At 42.1% G+C, this 18933-nt stretch overlaps 1 protein-coding gene across 1 annotated transcript in view; it reads left to right on the top strand.

Moving 5' to 3' along the window:
- Positions 1-18933, top strand: part of LOC109064318 (lysine-specific demethylase 5A-like) — a 28451-nt gene that overhangs the window by 4166 nt on the left and 5352 nt on the right. Inside the window, 16 exon segments of the mRNA XM_042753876.1 lie at positions 651-905; positions 1030-1107; positions 1173-1295; positions 1381-1551; positions 1634-1668; positions 1670-1772; positions 1882-1939; positions 2024-2118; positions 10868-11026; positions 11121-11240; positions 14175-14333; positions 14481-14662; positions 14738-14900; positions 15075-15194; positions 18427-18621; positions 18719-18900. Of these exon segments, the coding sequence (XP_042609810.1) occupies positions 759-905; positions 1030-1107; positions 1173-1295; positions 1381-1551; positions 1634-1668; positions 1670-1772; positions 1882-1939; positions 2024-2118; positions 10868-11026; positions 11121-11240; positions 14175-14333; positions 14481-14662; positions 14738-14900; positions 15075-15194; positions 18427-18621; positions 18719-18900 (2090 nt within the window). The 5' untranslated portion in view covers positions 651-758.

Below are 18933 nucleotides of genomic sequence, written 5' to 3' on the forward strand. Positions count from 1 at the left end.
ACAGCATTCGTAACGCGCCGATCATCATAAACACAACAACATTCGTAACGCGCCGATCATCATAAACACAACAGCATTCGTAATGCGCTGATCATCATAAACACAACAGCATTCGTAATGCGCTGATCATCATAAACACAACAACATTCGTAACGCGCCGATCATCATAAACACAACAACATTCGTAACGCGCTGATCATAATAAACACAACAGCATTCGTAACGCGCTGATCATAATAAACACAACAACGTTCATAACGCGCTGATCATAATAAACAACAGCATTCGTAACGCACCGATCATAATAAACACAGCATTCGTAACGCACCAGTCATCATAAACACAACAGCATTCGTAACGCGCCGATCATCATAAACACAACAGCATTCGTAACGCGCCGATCATAATAGACACCGGTCACAACACAGCATTCGTAACGCGCCGGTCATCATAAACACACAACATTCGTAACGCGCCGGTCATCATAAACACAACAACATTCGTAACGTGCCGATCATCATAAACACAACAACATTCGTAACGCGCCGGTCATCATAAACACAACAACATTCGTAACGCACCGGTCATAATAAACACAGCATTCGTAACGTGCTGGTCATCTGATAGTGAACCCGGTTTGTGTTTGATTGTAGCGGAGAATCTGAGGACAGCGGGCAGAGCTGAGGAGCTGACGGACGCTGATCGTCTCGCAGAGGGATCATGACCTGAAGCTCCGCTCCGTGTGTCAGCGGTTTAACATGGCGCTGTTCCGCGAGTTCCAGGCTCCGCCGGAGTGTCCGGTGTTCGAGCCCAGCTGGCAGGACTTCAGCAACCCGCTCGGCTTCATCCACAGGATCCGGGAGATCGCCGAGAACACGGGCATCTGCAAGATCCGACCGCCGCAGGTAACGTGACACAACAACAACTGTTTACTGTAGTACAGCGCGAGATCAGACCGTTGCAGGTACTGAAAGCGTGACTCGAGCTGCTGTGTGTGTGTGTGTGTGTGTGTGTGTGTGTGTGTTGTAGGGCTGGCAGCCTCCCTTCGCCTGCGACGTGCGCAGTTTCCACTTCACTCCTCGAATCCAGCGGCTCAATGAGCTGGAGGTGAGTTCAGTCTCTCAGTCCTGTGACAGACGCTGTGTTTGTTCTCACCTCGTGTCTCTCTTCAGGCCCTCACCAGAGTCAAGCTCAACTTCCTCGACCAGATCGCCAAGTTCTGGGAGCTCCAGGGCTGCAAACTGCGCCTTCCTCACGTGGAGAGAAAAGTGCTGGACCTGTACCTGCTGAGCAAGGTTAAACCATGAGTGTGTGTGAGTGTGTGTCACTACACTGATGTGCTGAAGAGGCAGCTGATCTCCTCTCTCTGTGTGGTGGCAGCTGGTGCGTGCTGAAGGAGGGTTTGAGGCGGTCTGTAAGGAGAAGCGCTGGTCCAGGATCAGCAGTCGCATGGGTTTTCCGGCTGGGAAAGGTGTGGGGTCACTGCTGCGCTCTCACTTCGATCGGATCCTGTATCCATATGAGCTCTTCCAGACCGGAGCGACGCTGACCGTGAGTCTGACTCCTGCAGCTGTGTGATGTGTGACGTGTCTCGTGTCGCTCCTGACGTGTGTGTGTGTGTGTGTGTGTGTAGAGCGTTCACAGGCTTTACCCAGAAGGCCCTGACAGTGGTAGATGAAGGCATTGGAGGTGCAGAGGAAGAGGGCGCCGATGAGGATGAAGAGAAGGAGAGACGAGTGGAGAGACGTTCCCCTCGACGGCTCAAGGACGAGGTTAGTTTCTCTGTCAGGCCTCATACACACAATCTTCTCTGAATAGAAAGAACAGTATTTATTTGATGTTGTCTCGTGAGCCTGTGCTGATGTGATGCTTGTGTCTCAGAGTGAAAACACAGAGCCCAAAGACGTGCAGGTGTTCAGGTTAGACATCATGACAGCAGGTGAGACGTTCAGCGGTTCTCTAACGGACATCAGTGCTGTTCAGCAGACAGCGGTGTGTAAAGACTGTGTGTGTGTGTGTCCAGATGACGAGGGCTTCCTCAGGAAACAGAAGCACATGAGGGCTCAGGCGTTCGCTATTAAAATGCGTCCGCGCAAGGAGGTGCTGGAGGTTAATTATGTGAGTATGACGTTTGTGTGTCATAAGATATTATAAATGTGTTCCTGTTCTTGAGCTTCTACATTGATCAGTACAGACTGCACTAAAAGGCCTGTTATATTTCTGTATCTGACCTGCGGCGCAGCCCCACTGCTGTTTAAATTATAGATCTGCATTAATGTGTCTCCGTCATTCAAATACAAAAACTGTAAACAGGAGACACTTATAAGTCAGCATGTCTGTCCAGAATGTTTGTGTGGAATTAGAAGCTTCCAGCAATCAGACTCATTACACTCATTCCCAGTGGATCTGTTTCCTTAACATGAACACAGCTTTATTAACATCACAGTGGCTGACTTGATGTCCAGTAATTGCTGGTGAAATTATCTAGGTTTCAGATAACACATGCAATGTGAGACACTTTGAGTAAAAGCGTCTGCCAGATGCATGTGTGTAGATGTAATGAAATTCATCAGCAGAGCCTTTAAGGCTGATTTATACTCGACGCAAAAATATGATGTCACCGCGGTGTTGCCGGAAGTTCGCTTTGAGTGCGAACTCATTTCGCTTGACGGTGTGCATGACATTTTTTGTAACTTTCCACGCAGCTCCGCATCCGAAGATGCACGAGTTCAGGGCGATTCTAGCCGAACATGCACGTCTGTGTCGGCGTCTCTGTGAAACAGAAGCAGTTGAATGTGAAGTTCAAACTCCATCAGGTGCTTTTTGACGGAAAACAGTGCATCCTTTTTTTATTTTTTTACATAGTTTGTACAAGGCTTTTTATTTGAAGTACGTTTTATTTTAATTGTATAAAAATACAAATTAGATTATAGGGACCAAAGATTGAAGTATGACAGTAACAGCAGTTTTATTTGCTCATACTTGGTTAACATTATCCCAACCCAACCCCCCCCCCCTTTTTTTTTTTTTTTACAGAGGCATATATATTCCTATATGTACACAAATATATGTATTGTTACTCTCCTTAGACTTTTCATGCCTTCAGATTTATTCATATTGGTATCATATACAGGTTTGAGTCAGTGTAAGGTAATAAGTTATAATATAAATAGCCTTCATAGTCCTATCAAAAGAAAAAAAAATTCTCAATCAACTCCAATGTCAGATCGCATTTATTCAAAAAACGCATTTATCAGATAGAGAACACAAAACATTGAAAAAGTCCTGAGTGGATGAAGCTTTTTATTCATCTCACAAATCAGGAAAAGAGGAGAGGGGTCTGTAATTTAGTTCGTACAGGTTTAAACTTTACATCTACTACAGTTCATAAAGACACTGAAGGTAGATTTATTTTAGTAAATGGTATAATTGATGGATTGAATGTCTCATTTATGAATGTCTCTGCCCTTAACGAAGATGATCCAGATTTTATAAATAAAATATTTAGGGTTATCTTGCAACATAGTAAAGGAATTGTCTTGCTGGGCAGAGATTTTAATTGTGTCATGTCACAATATATGGATCAGTGTTTCCTACAGCCTTACGCTCTATTTGTGGCAGCACTCCCCCACCCCCATGTACTGTATATGTATATGCAAATTCATTTTCTGCCAGCAGGAGGCGCTTTAAGAGCGGGGGAGATAGAGGTTTCTCCAGTAACAGCTGTAAAGCAGCACTGAGCTCACAAACGCTGCTTTATCAGGCATTACATGCAAGATGAAATGAAAATGACATCGGAAATTTTCTGAAAAGTCGGTTTCCTTCTGAAATACAATAAAAACACCCGCACCGGTTTTTGATTTTGAAACGTGCAGTGCCTTTTGGAAAATCTATTTGTGGCGGTCAGTTTTGATATTGTGGTGGCCCGCCACAAATAAATCAATGTATGGGAAACCCTGTGGATAGACAACCATCTCCAAAGTCCCCTCTTCCTAAAATGAGTAAAATATAGGTTGAACAACTTAAAGAAACAGGGTTAGTGGATATATGGAGACAAAAATTTCCCAATATGAAAGATTTTACTTTTTTCTACTAGGCATTCATCATATTCACGAATTGACTGTTTATTTACATTTACATGTAGTCATTTAGCAGACACTTTTATCCAAAGTGGACAAATGAGGACAATGGAAGCAATCAAAATCAACAAAAGTGATGGTCCTTCATCCAGCAAGAAATGTCTGTTAGACAAGCTGAGATGCGAGCAGCTACCGTCGGATCATCAGGATGGAATGAGAGGTAGAGTTGAGTGTCATCAGCATAGCAGTGGTATGAAAAGCCATGTTCTGAATGACAGAACCTAATGATGCCATGTAGACAGAGAAGAGAAGTGGTCCAAGAACTGAGCCCTGAGGCACCCCAGTAGTTAGAAAAAGGTGGCAAAGTCATCAGCTGTTAGAGTTGATGCAGGAGGGGGAGGAGGAATCTTTAAAAATGTTTTAAAGAGCATGCAAGATTTAGACTAATTGTTAATTTTGTTATGGTAGTATGTCCTTTTAGCAGTGTTGTGTTAGGAAGCATGTTGAGGTTAAGAGTGAGGAGGAAGTGATCTGAGGTGTGCAGTGGAGTAACCAGTACATGATCAGTGGAGCAGTGTCGTGTGTAAATAAGGTCTAGTTGGTTGCCTGATTTGTGAGTAGCAGTAGTTGACACTCGGTTGAGATCAAAAGAGGCAAGCAGAGTGTGGGTGTCGTGTGTTAGTGGTTTATCTAGGTGGATGTTGAAATCTCCAAGCATAACTAGGGGAGTACCATCCTCAGGAAAGGTTGAGAGCAGCACATCGAATTCATCCAAAAAGTGACCTAGTGGTCCTGGGGGTCGATAGACAACTACAAAATGGATTTTAAAGAGGGTAGGTAACAGTAACTGAATGAGATTCAAAGTAGCTGTTGATACCCAAAGATGGTAAAGGATTAAATTTCCAATCATTAGAGATGAGCAGACCAGTACCTCCACCTCTTCCAGTCAAACGGGGGGAGTGGGAAAATGAGAAATTATTGGAGAGTGCTGCAGGTGTAGCAGTGTCCTCTGGTTTTAATCCAGGTCTCTGTCAGGGCCGTGAGATTTAACTTTGAATGACTTTATAACTAAGTAATGAAATCGGCATTGTATACAGCAGACTGGCAATTCCAGAGACCAACAGAAAGTAATGTATTAGCAGACATAGGCAAAGTGCACAGGCTGTTAGGATTGCGCTGCCTACAGTGTCAGTGTGTGATGTGTGGTTTGCGAGTGGTAGTGATAGTAGGGATCTGGGAACACATAGTAAGAATTGGTTATAAAAACTGAAACAGAAGTGAAACAAGTAGAAGGAAAAAGGATTAATCAAAACAATACTTATATCCCTTGCCGGTGTCCCTGCCCGGTGGAGTCGCACTCTTCGGTCTTCACACAAAGAGGGCTTAACAGGAGGGCTGCCGCGACCGCTGCCGCTGTATACTAACTTTTTTTATACCCGTCAGACAAAACGGAAATTGAATTCAGCTGAACACACTTTACTGTTTATCACAACAAAGGTCTAAGCAAGCGCACGACACTGACAACGTATGCGATAGAGTACGAGACCAAACGCAGCACGTCTCAACACAGTAAACAAACAAAAAATAATTCTGATATTTATTTACTTCAATATCAGAACTACATAGAGTAACAGATATAAAAATTTTGCCAATAACATTATCAGATCATGCTCCATTGATGATGCCATGGAATTTAGACCAATATCCAGGCAATGGAGACTTAACATATCTTTACTCAATTATAATGCATTTATAACATTTCTAAAAAATGAATTACAATTCTGTTTAGATACTAACACCACTCCAGATATATCACCACTAATATTGTGGGACTGTGCTAAAGCTTATTTACAAGGACACATAATTGCTTTTGTCAGTGAGAAAAAAAAGGAAAGGGAACATAAGCAGCAACAATTAGAAAATACTATTAGGAAATTGGAACAACAACATAAACGGACTCCAACCCCTGTATTACTAACAGAATTGACTGTAGCACTTAGAGAATTAAATACATTAATTTCCAATGTAATGGAAGGTAGGCTAAGATTTGTTAAACAAAAATACTATGAATATGGTAACGGAGCGAGCAGACTGTTTGCTCTCCATCTAAAAGAACAACAATCCACAAACATAGTATCAAAGCTAAAATCTAAGAATTCATCTACTGTCCTCACAAAACCCAAAGAGATTGCTGAAAAGTTTGCTGATTTCTATAAGTCCCTGTATAAAAATACTGATACATGTACAGATGATCAGGAAATAAAATGCTTTTTGGATAGTATGCAGTTACCACAATTAAGAGAATCTATGAGATCAGAGTTAGATAAACCCATTACAGAAGAAGAGATTTTGGAGATAATTCAGAGACTTAAAAATAATAAGACTCCAGGTCCGGACGTTTTTCAAATGAATTCTATAAGGCATTTAAGGATGCTATATATACGTATATAAGATGATTATTAATTTTATTTAATTATTTATTAATGGATTGGTAAGAGGGTGTTATTGTGTTATTAGATGCATATAAAGCATTTGATAGGGTGTCCTGGCAATTTCTGTTTCATACTATGCAGAAATTTAATTTTGGACCTACTTTTCTTAAATGGGTACCTACCTTGTGCTCCAATCCACAAGCCTCAACTAGACTTAACAGACATAAATCAAGGGTTTTTGGGTTGGAGCGAGGTTGTAGACTAGGCTGTGCTCTATCCCCATTACTATTTGCTATAAGTATAGAACCCCTTGCCCAGCTTATAAGAGAAAGTATGGTTATGAAGGCATCAGGAAGACGGTACCGGAGCATCAGAGCCCGCTCTGCCAGACTGCTCAACAGCTTTTTCCCCCAAGCTGTGAGAGCCCTGAACTCTAATCACCCCGCTCTCCTCTGAAACCCCACACAAGCCCCCTACCTCCTGAAACATGGACCATCTCCCCTTCTCCTCCACCCCTAAACATGCCCCAACCTTACCACATCACAGAAAAACTGTCTGAAATCTCCTTTTTTTCTTCTTTTCTTCTTCTTGTGCAATTCTCCTCTATGCGCACTAGACACTTTTCACACACACTGCTGTGTGTACATAATCACACAAAAGACTCAGTAATATGTGTTTACATGCTCGTGCACTACAAATCATCTTGCACTGTTCCCCAGCCAGCTGCTTGACTTACGATGTTTCTCTCTGCACATGTACAGTATTATGTGAAGCATTCATACAGTCTATGCATTTTTCCTTTTCAGTTGTTTCCTTTTCAGTTTTTTTGTTAGTAAAAATTTTATATTTGTTTTGTTTTGTTTATTTTTTTCTGTCAGTAGGTTAGTTGTGTATGGTTGTATTTATGTAGCACCGTGGGCCTGTGAGGCACGACATTTCATTCTACTGTACGTCCACACATGTAGCAGAATGACAATAAAGCTCAACTTGAACTTGAAAAGGTATCAACATAGGTGAAGAATAGCATAAAATTCCGCTATATGCGGATGATGTCCTACTATATTTGTCCAAACCCCAATCAACAAAACCCCAACTCAAAGAACTTATTTCAAACTTCAGACGTTGTTCGGGCTATAGAGTAAACATGGACAAAACTGAGGCATTAGATATTACAAATAAAAAAATTCTAGAAGAGTGATAAAACAGAGCGGTTTCAGATGGCCCAAAGAAGGCATTATTCCTCCTCTACTGCAGGATTTATATGAAGTAAACTACCCCAAACTCATTAGATGTATTTATAGGGACCTACAAAGATGGTCAGAAACTCCCTTATCTTTCTTAGGCCGTATGGAAAGTATACGAATTAATATATAACCCAGACTCCTCTACCTTTTTCATATGTTACCTGTAGAAATTCCCAACAGTGTATTTGTCAAATTGGAGAAGCAGGTTTCAGAAATTATATGGGCAGGACAAAGGCCAAGAATAAAATATAAAACATTGCAGCTTATCAAGGCTGATGGGGCAGTAGGTCTTCCAAATCTTAAATGCTATTATTGGGCAGCACAGCTAAAACCAATAGAGGCATGGTTGAAGGACAATATGGATACGCGTTGGTTAAACAGAGAAAGGCCTCTGTCAGTATCACTCCCTTTCATAGATTTCAGCTGGGGTAAGTGGCCACGAGTTACTTTAAAAATATGGAAAAAGATATGACCTTCATTGAAAATAACTCATTCCATTGCTCCTTTATCTAGTATAAGTACAATAAATAACGTTATAGCATCTGCAATAGATATTGGTTTTTAAAAATGGGCAAATTATGGACTAAATTTTATATATCAGCTTGTTAGTAAAGACCATCTCAAATCATTTGAACAACTGTTAGAAGAATTTAAGTTACCAAAAACAGATTTTTACAGATATTTACAAATAAAGAGATTTTCTTACAAAACATAAAGAGTGGAAGAATATCATTAATCCAAATGAAATGGAGAAGTTAATGATGAAAATACAGATGGGGACGATTGACAAAAGGCTTATTTCTAAATGATATCAAGGATTGCTATCCCTTCACCCATATAATTGTTCTGCATACAAAAAACGATGGGAGGCTGAAATGCAGGTAGAGATTACACCAGAGGATTGGATAGATATATGTTCCGAGGCCCATAAAGTAACTAACTCAAACACATTGAGAGAATTTAAATGGAAAGTTATTACAAGGTACTTCTGCACTCCACAAATTGTAGCAAAGCTGCGAACAGGATCATCTAACAGATAGAGGAGGGAGTGTGGTGACCTATTGGGAAATCTCACTCATCTCTTTTGGTCCTGCCCAAAGATACAACCATTCTGGGAAGATATCTGTAAAGTATTTGGAGACATATTTTATACTGATATTCCTTTTGATCCAACTGTGGCTATTCTAGGAGTGATACCTGAAGGCGTGAGGGAAAGGAGATTGAGTTATCTACTTCAAATATTATTTTTTGCAGCCCTAAAATGTATCACGTCTAAATGTTACATATCTGACACACCCACATATGAACAGTGGATCTGAAAAATTTGAGAAATTTACGAAATGGAAAAAATAACTTATTCCCTTAAACTTCAGATGAATATTTTTGAGGCAAGATGGAGGTCAACCTTAAGAATAATACATAATAATTGCTAACTGATTATACATAGTGGAGTGAAATATGTATGCAATTATATGTACGTTCACAAAGCATATGTTTTTTCCTTATATTCTTATTTTAAAAAAAATTTGAAACTGAAAAACACCTACTTGGTTTTTTTTGTTTTGTTTTTTTTCTTTTCCCTATCTTTGTATTTTTTTTTCTAATGTCGACACCCCTATTGTCTATCTCTGATGTATAACTTTTATAGCATGTTCTAATGAAAAAAGAGTAAAAACAAATAAAAAATTTGAATTAGAATTCATTTAGATACTAATTATACACTATTTGCTTAAAGGTGCCATAGAATGCAAAAATCACTTTTATAAGGTGTTTGAACACAGTTGTGTGGCCACAGTGTGTGAAAACAACCAGCCTATAATGGTAAAAATCTTCCCACTCATTGTTTTATAATCAAACTATTTTATAAAATGTCTCTCCACACGAGCAGTTCCAGATTTCTCTCTGTAAGGCTAATGTTGCTAAAGCTACCATTTCTGCCAGTTTTCACTAATGCTGCCTTCACGTGCTTCCAGAATGATCGTGAATAGGAATGTGGTAGTTAAAAATTGCATTTGGAAGCACTGTGAGGTCAGTAACACGGTCTCCACCAGTTAAACCGTAACACCGGTGGTCTGCCCGCGAGCATGAGCTCTTGAAGCTCCGCCAGGGTTGCCAGGTTTTCACAACAAAACCCGCCCAATTGCTACTCAAAACTAGCCCAATCACGTTTTGAGGGGGATCCCTCGGTAAAAATCACATTCCGGTGGGGTAAAATACACGTTTTTGGTGGGATTCCCCTAGTAAAATTCACATTTTAGGGGCTAAATATCACATGATTAAAAAAAGTATTATAAAAGTGGCAATTTCAACAAGCTATAAAAAATGATCTGTGGGGTATTTTGAGATAACACTTCACATACACACTCTGGGGACAACAGAGAACAATTTAAAATATTATATCAGTGCATTCTATGGCACCTTTAAATTGTTCTTGTGTTTGATAAGAAATAAAGCCAATAGTTTAAAGATTGTTTTAAGTTTGTACATGAAATTATTAATTCATCAACTCATTTGTCACAAAATGAGTTCTTCTCACCGGTGATTCCCGACGGTTTTAGAGGACAGTTAATCCTCGTCGCCCCCTGTCGTTAAAAAGAATAGTACAACAGCGAACGAGACAAGTATAAAAGCCTCGTCCGTTTGGGAAGGTACGCTCTCAGTCAGCGGAGACTCGTGAAGCAGCTCTTCATTCACCACCTCTCTAAGACTCAGTCCAGTAAATTTTACAACGCTTTTTTCCAAACGCTCATTTCAAAGTAGCTTTACAGAAAATCATGATAATATAATATATTCATGCTTTATAGTCACATTTAGCAGATTACCGCTGGATAATAAAATTACATTGTGCAAGGATATGAACAATCATGCAGCCGAGATCCAGTTTTTGATCATACAGATACAGTCTGCTCACTTGTCAAATTTGTCAGGTCTTAGATGTTCTTAAGATTATCTTAAGAAGTATTAAAGATGGATTTTCCATATACTTAGTACAAAATGAGTGTGCAAACAAATTTCACCAGGGAAGACATGTCTGTTCTGTGTGTTTTAGATCTAAAACACTCTTTGATTGTTTAATCACTAGTAGTGGACTCTGTGTGTGTGTGACTGACAGATCGACGTGTACATGTGCATGGCGTGTGGGCGGGGCGACGAGGAGGACCGCCTCCTGCTGTGTGACGGCTGTGATGACAGCTACCACACCTTCTGCCTGATGCCGCCGCTGCAGGACGTGCCCAAAGGAGACTGGCGCTGCCCCAAGTGTGTGGCAGAGGTACAGCCGCCCTCACAGCTCAACACACACACACACACATGCTGTATCGAAAGCTTCTCTGTGATATACTGATCTCCTGCCGTCCGTTACACAGGAGTGCAGCAAGCCTCGGGAGGCGTTCGGCTTCAAGCAGGCCGTGCGCGAGTACACGCTCCAGAGCTTCGGCGAGATGGCCGACCACTTCAAGTCTGATTTCTTCAACATGCCGGTTCACGTAAGTGTCGTTAAAGACTGTCTGCACAGTCTTCAACATTTATAGCAGAGTTCTGGGTAGGGCTGCTCGATTATGGCAAAAATCTTAATCACGATTATTTTGGTCAATATTGTAATCACGATTATTTAACACGATCATGTGGGGGCCATATGACCAAAACTTTATATGAGTGGTTTATTTAAAGGTAGTGATACATATCAAATATGTATTTCCTGTAAATAAGGTTGCTAGAATCATTATATCTGCACTGTTTACTTCACTGGTTTGCAATCTACCTTGTGCTGCTTTACTTATCTTTCTTTTTACATGACCTATTTGTATAGTTGTACTTTATATTTTATTATCTGTAATTAATGTTGTACTGTTAGTGTTATCTGTATGCACCGGGGGTCTGAGAGTAACGCAATTTCAATTCTCTGTATGTATGTACTGTACATGTGGAAGAATTGACAATAAAGCAGACTTGACTTGACTTGCCATGGTATCTACATTATAGAGACTAGCGGAAGATTATAGTCAAGTCAAGTCAAGTCTGCTTTATTGTCAATTCTTCCACATGTACAGTACATACATACAGAGAATCGAAATTGCGTTACTCTCAGACCCCGGTGCATACAGATAACACTAACAGTAGAGCCTAAAAATCTAGATCAAATATAAAATATAAGATAAAACTATACAATAAGGGAATGTAAAAAAAGACATAATAAAAAAAAGGGAATGAAAATATGGTTAAATAAAAGCAGCGCAAGGCACATGGCAGATAGAGTGCAAACCAGTGAACAAACAGTGCAGATAAAAAGATTTTTAGTGCATAAAAAAAAAAAAAAATTAGCTTATTCAGTCTGATTAAAGTGACAAAGGGCTCAAGAGCAGTTATTTTATTTAAACTGACTGATGAGGGGGTAGAATGATGTCAGTTCCATGGGAATGAGGTAGTGAGCAGACCAATGCTGCACAAAGTGACTGGTGCATGACATTCGTATGTTAGAGGGAGGGGGGGGTGGAAGGACCTGGGGATGTGGGATCTGGGGGGGGGGGGGTCATAGTTGAGTGGTGCCTGGGGCAGAAGAGGGATGGGGGGGCAAGTTCGGGAGCGAGTTCAGCTTCCTGACAGCCTGATGAATGAAGCTGTCCTTCAGTCTGCTGGTCCTGGCCTGGAGACTCCGCAGTCTCCTCCCTGATGGCAGCAGACTGAAGAAGCTGTGTGACGGGTGAGTGGGATCACCTGCAATGCAGAGGGCTTTTCGAGTGAGACGGGTTCCGTAAATGTCCTGGAGGGAGGGGAGAGAGACACCAATGATCTTCTCAGCTGCTCGCACTATGCGTTGCAGAGTCTCCCGGCAGGACGCGTTGCAGGCCCCATACCACACAGTGATGCAGCTGGTCAGAATGCTCTCGATGGTGCCTCTGTAGAAGGTGTACATGATGGGGGGTGGGCCTCTGTCTCTCCTCAGGTTGAGGAGGAAGTAGAGACGCTGCTGTGATTTCTTGGCCAGTGCTGCAGTGTTGTCGGTCCAGGAGAGGTCCTCTGTGATGTGCACACCCAGGAACTTGGTGCTGCTCACTCTCTCCACAGTCGCACCGTTGATGGTCAGAGGAACATGCTGAGTGTGCGCTCTCCTGAAGTCAACAACAATCTCCTTCGTCTTCTCCACGTTCAGAGAGAGATTGTTGTCACTGCACCACCCGTCCAGGCGGCTCACCTCGCTCCTGTAGTTTGTCTCATCTCTGTTGCTAATGAAACCCACCACAGTCGTGTCATCCGCAAACTTAATAAAGAGGTTGAAGTTGTGTGAGGATGTGCAGTCGTGGGTCAGCAGAGTGAAGAGGAGGGGGCTCAGCACATATCCTTGGGGGGCTCCAGTGTTCAGTGTGATGGTGCTGGATGTGTTGCTTCCGACACGTACTGCCTGAGGTCTTCCAGTCAGAAAGTCCAACAGCCAGTTGCACAGCGAAGTGTTGAGCCCCAGCTGGAGCAGTTTGTGAATGAGCTGTTGAGGGATGATTGTGTTGAATGCTGAACTGAAGTCTATGAACAGCATTCTGACGTATGAGTCCTTTGAGAGACCAGTCCTCAAAATTATTGAAAATAATTAAACTGTCAGTAATAAAAAAGCAAAGGAAGCAAAAGAACAAATACAATAGAATAAAAAGATACAAATTAAACAAACTGTGCTTTATTTTTATTTTTTATTTTTTTGCAACTCCCAAGCAGTATGATTATTTCATTTATTCACTATTCCATTTATTATTAATGTCTCATTTCAGTTTAACTTTGGCTTAAGTTTTGTATTTATTGCAGTTTATATGAAAAGGTTCATGTAGCGTGGTACAGCCTACTGCAGAAATTAATAAATCAAAATATAGCCCGCTGTCACTTTAAGAGCCGCACAGATCCAAATTACTGTTACATACATATTTTCATTCTCAACTCTTAATGTTCATTATTACATGACAGACGAAGGTATACATGAATAATCACTAAGCGCAGCATTTTTGCATGTACCTGACCGATTAGGTGTGCACCTTGAGCTAAAAGATGACTTTAAATATCCATGTTCTGTTGTGTCTCTGAGCGCATCTCTTCCTGAGGAGCAGTGCAAGTTCTCTTTCACGCTTTTTAAAAACATGAATAAATATACTTCGATAAATCAAGCAGTCAAGCACGTCCCATTTTGCAAATGTCATGTTACATGATTTTACTGATTTGCACGGGAAATTGGGCTTTTATGGAGGAACGAAAGCGCAGAGCTGGAAAGGGGGCAGAATGGGGCACAATAATCGTTTTATCTTGATTATTGGATTTTCATAATTGTTGGAGGACGAAATCGAAATCGAATCGTTTTTTTGATTAATTGCACAGCCCTGGTTCTGGGTTCAGAGTGCAGCGCTAACACTTGTAAACATGCTGTGTGTGTGTGTGTGTGTCAGATGGTGCCCACGGAGCTGGTGGAGAAGGAGTTCTGGCGTCTGGTCAGCAGCATCGAGGAGGACGTGATCGTGGAGTACGGTGCCGATATCAGCTCCAAGGACATGGGCAGTGGATTCCCAGTGCGAGACGGCAAGAGAAAACTCATCGGCGACGAGGACGTAAGATGCTCCATTTCATACGACTGCATCTCATACTAGTGCATGAAGAAATTTCATTTTCTACATATTTATACACACATACACCATAGACAGGTCTTCCTGGTTCTCATGAGAGTGTTGATTTCTCTGGTGGTGTGGTGTGGGCAGGAGTACGCAAACTCGGGCTGGAACCTGAACAACATGCCGGTGCTGGAGCAGTCGGTGCTGACGCACATCAGCGCAGACATCAGCGGCATGAAGGTGCCCTGGCTGTACGTGGGCATGTGCTTCTCGTCCTTCTGCTGGCACATCGAGGACCACTGGAGCTACTCCATCAACTACCTGCACTGGTGAGTCCTGCGTGTGCTGATGTTCAGCGTGTGGAAGCGCAGCAGAGACGAGTGACGTGTGTGTCTGTTGATCAGGGGCGAGCCCAAGACCTGGTACGGTGTTCCAGCACACGCCGCCGAGCAGCTGGAGTCCGTCATGAAGAAAGTGGCTCCGGAGCTCTTCGACTCTCAGCCGGACCTCCTGCACCAGCTGGTCACCCTGATGAACCCCAACCTCCTCATGGAGCACGGCGTCCCGGTACCGGCCTCCTCTTCATCTGCCCTGTATTCTGCTGCTCACCGGCAAAACCAGCTTCACACTTGCTAAAGAAATTAAAAAAAAAAATGATTTTACCACTGGCAGCAGTATTTTAGGACGTGTTATCTGACAGATATTCCTCAGCAGTCACTGACAGGCCTCATTATATTACAGGTGTACCGGACCAATCAGTGCGCGGGAGAGTTTGTCGTCACCTTCCCAAGAGCCTATCACAGCGGCTTCAATCAAGGCTACAACTTTTCTGAGGCAGTCAACTTCTGCACTGCAGACTGGGTACGTCCTCTAGAGCCACTGTGAATCAACACTAGGCATGGGCCGGTCTGAGATTTTGACGGTATGATAACCTTAAGCAAAAATACCACGGTTTCACCGTATTGTTGTTACAAATCTGAAATGTGTTGTTTTTAAATGACTGGGTAAAAAAAAAATAATAATAATTTCCCGTTGGACAAAATATATTTTGTTTTTGAGAAACATACAGAATATTAGAAACAGTAGAATTTATTTTTTTTTTTTTTTATTTTTTTTTTAATAAGAAGAAAATATAGGGTGTGATATTTTTTTTTAATATATATGTGTTTTTAGTTTTTTTTTTTTTTTATTATATTTTTTATATACAATAATTTATATCATTTCATATCGTTTATTTATATAATAGTAATCATACACATAATTTGATTTAATAATAACCCAATTTTAAGCAAAAACAGAATGTTCTGTCAAGCTTTGTGAAATTATACCACGTAAACTTTTCAGAAGACAGTCAGCTCTCCTCAGAAACACATTCATATAAACCCCCAAATCAGTACTGAGGATTTTCTTCCAAATAGTTTGTGCATCATGAACAGTGAGTGATCTGCCTGCTGCAGTATTTTCTCTGTGTGTCCATCTTCAGCGTCTCTGGTCTGTGTTAACGGCTGTTAACAGACTTCATATTTTATTTTCATTTTGGATAATGACGCAGTTTGTGCAATAGAGCAGTTGCAATAAGGCAAAAAATGGCTGGTTGCCGATTGCGTAAAGGCCAAAGTATATTTCGGCCGTCCGCGCACCGTTGGCATTACGTTATTTTCGTCATCAAGAGGGCTCGTGGACAGCCGTGCACCCCGTGGTACTGCGCATGTGTCGAGCTCATCCGTCCGCGCTCATCTACGGTTGAGGATACTTTTGAAAGCTGTGCGGACGCGGCTGTGCGCGAGACTGAAAGGAGCGCTGAATGTGAAGTGTACCGTGTCGAGCTGGCGGGCCCACACACACGTGACTGACCGCTCGCTCACACCAGCAGGAGGAGGAGGAAGGGTCAGTGTTACTCTCTGAGGGATTCCTGCTCTTTCAGTCTCTGAGGAGACATGGAGAACAGCGCATACCGCAGGAACGCTATCATGGAAAATATTAGTGGTTTTGAAACCGTGACATTTTCAAATACCTTGAAACCGGTAATCGGCCCATGCCTAATCAACACTAGGGATGCAACGATACCATTTTTTCAGAACCGATCTGATACCATAAATGCTGAGTATCTGCTGAGACCGATCCAATCCGATAGCAGCACAGTTTTTTTTTTTTTTTTAAATCAATGTAGAATTTCTATACTTCTCTGTGTTGACCTGATCATCACTCTTTTGTGTGTTAAACACAATCTACTACATATAGACAAAAAATATATAATCATAATCTATGACAACAATACTATTATAAACTAGGTTAGTGGATAATTCAGCAGCAAATATACTCTAGATTCTAGAAAAATCACGGTTGCACAATAATTTTATAAAATCTAGTGAAATATTTTATTTACATATAAAAGTGAATATGTCTAAAATCTGGTAAAATGTTACACATTGCTCTTTGCATTGTTGTAAAATACATTCATGAAAATACAAGTATATGCATTTATATAGAAATATAAAAGATGTTTATTTTAAATATATAGCACAGTAATAAAGGGAGCAACATATGATAGATAGAACAGAACAAGAAAGACTATTAATAATCTTTGATTGTGCAGAAAAGTATTATAATACTAAAGGCACCAGTATAGAGCGTCACAGAGTGCTTATGCACATCCCGTGCTCTTATTTATGTGCTTGGATCAGAATGGAGTCACAGTGTGTCCATATAGAACAAGCAGTTAATACACACAAGCTGCTCTGCTCGAGTTCATCTTCAGTTCTCTCTTCACAGCAGTTCAGTCAGTGTACTGTGTGAGTAAAAGAATTACTCCGGGATAGTGGTTTATTTAGACTCAGAGGGAGTGTTAGCCACGTTAAAAAGGTAAATAACTTCAGTCATTTGTGGATTAATGCTTACTGGAGACGCCAACCGGTTCAAACGAATCAGTCTGATTTTGTGAACTGGTTCACTAAGAAGAACCGGTTAAATCAAACGATTCATTCGTGAACCAGACATCACTAGTACAAAGGGAAGAGATATGGATACGTAGTGTATTAAATCTGTGTGTTAGTTTAATGAGCCTTTTCTTTGAACAGTTTTAAACCTCAGTTACTGTGCGCTCTTGGAGAGAGTTTGATGGTTTTGATGGTAGTAACCGAACGAGACACACAGTTTGATTGCTGAATGGAGGATGACAGACAGCCGCAGCAGAAAGAAGAGTTTATGTGAACTGAATTTAATGGCTTCAATATTAATCTGTACCTCACATCGAACGATGGAACAGCTTCAGAACACTTGAAATATGTGCACTAAAATGTTTTAGTGAAAGTGAAAGTCGTGACATTTGTCAAGTGTGGTAACCCATACTCTGAATTGGTGCTCTGCATTTAACCCATCCAAGTGCACACACACAGTAGTAAACACACACAGACACACACACACACACACACACACACAGCAGTGAGAAGTGAACACACTGTGAACACACACCCGGAGCAGTGACACACACACACACACACACACAACACACCACACACACACACACACACACACACACACAGCAGTGAGTAGTGAACACACGGTGAACACACACCCGGAGCAGTGAACACACACACACACACACACACACACACACACACAGCAGTGAGAAGTGAACACACCGTGAACACACACACGGAGCAGTGGGCAGCTATATATCCAGCGCCCGGGGAGCAACTGGGGGTTCAGTGCCTTGCTCAAGGGCACTTCAGTCATGGGTATTGAGGGTGGAAGAAAGCACTGTTCATTCACTCCCTCCCACCTACAACTCCTGCCAGCACCGAGACTCAAACCTGTGACCTTCTGGTAACCATTAGGCCACAGCTGCCCCATTTGGTGCTTTATAATGTTTTTGTGCCTTTCGTGGGGCTCAACAATAACACAGAATACTACACGCACAATATCGGATTTGGATCGGTCTCGTCTGACCGATACCCGATCCGCAGAAAATGCCAGTATCTGAGCCGATACCGATCCTGAGTATCGGATCGATGCATCCCTAATCAACACATAACTGAGCAGCAGGTCTTCAGCATGTGGTGATGACGTGTGTGTGTGTGTGTGTGTTGTGCAGCTGCCCATGGGGAGGCAGTGTGTGGCGCATTACCGGCGTCTGCAGCGCTACTGCGTCTTCTCCCACGAGGAGCTGGTGTGTAAGATGGCGGCCGATCCGGAGAGTCTGGACGTGGAGCTGGCGGCGGCTGTGGTCCGAGAGCTTGGACACATGATCGAGGAGGAGAGCCGACTGAGAGCAGCCGTGCAGGAGATGGTGAGAGAGAACACAGGCCTCACATGGCACCAACATTTCACTAGCAGGAGTATTTCACCAATATACTTAAATGATTGTGACTCCTCCCATCCTGCAGGGGGTGCTGTGCTCGGAGCAGGAGGTGTTTGAGCTGGTGCCCGATGACGAGCGGCAGTGCTGGAAGTGCAAGACCACCTGCTTCCTGTCGGCGCTCACCTGCAGCTGCAGCCCACAGCGTCTGGTGTGTCTGCATCACGCAGCCGAGCTCTGCAGCTGCGCAGCCAGCAACAAGTGCCTGCGGTACGACTGCTCTTCTTCTCCACACACCTGCGC

This window comes from Cyprinus carpio, unplaced genomic scaffold, assembly GCF_018340385.1.
Source record: "Cyprinus carpio isolate SPL01 unplaced genomic scaffold, ASM1834038v1 S000000169, whole genome shotgun sequence".
Classification (NCBI taxonomy): domain Eukaryota; kingdom Metazoa; phylum Chordata; class Actinopteri; order Cypriniformes; family Cyprinidae; genus Cyprinus; species Cyprinus carpio.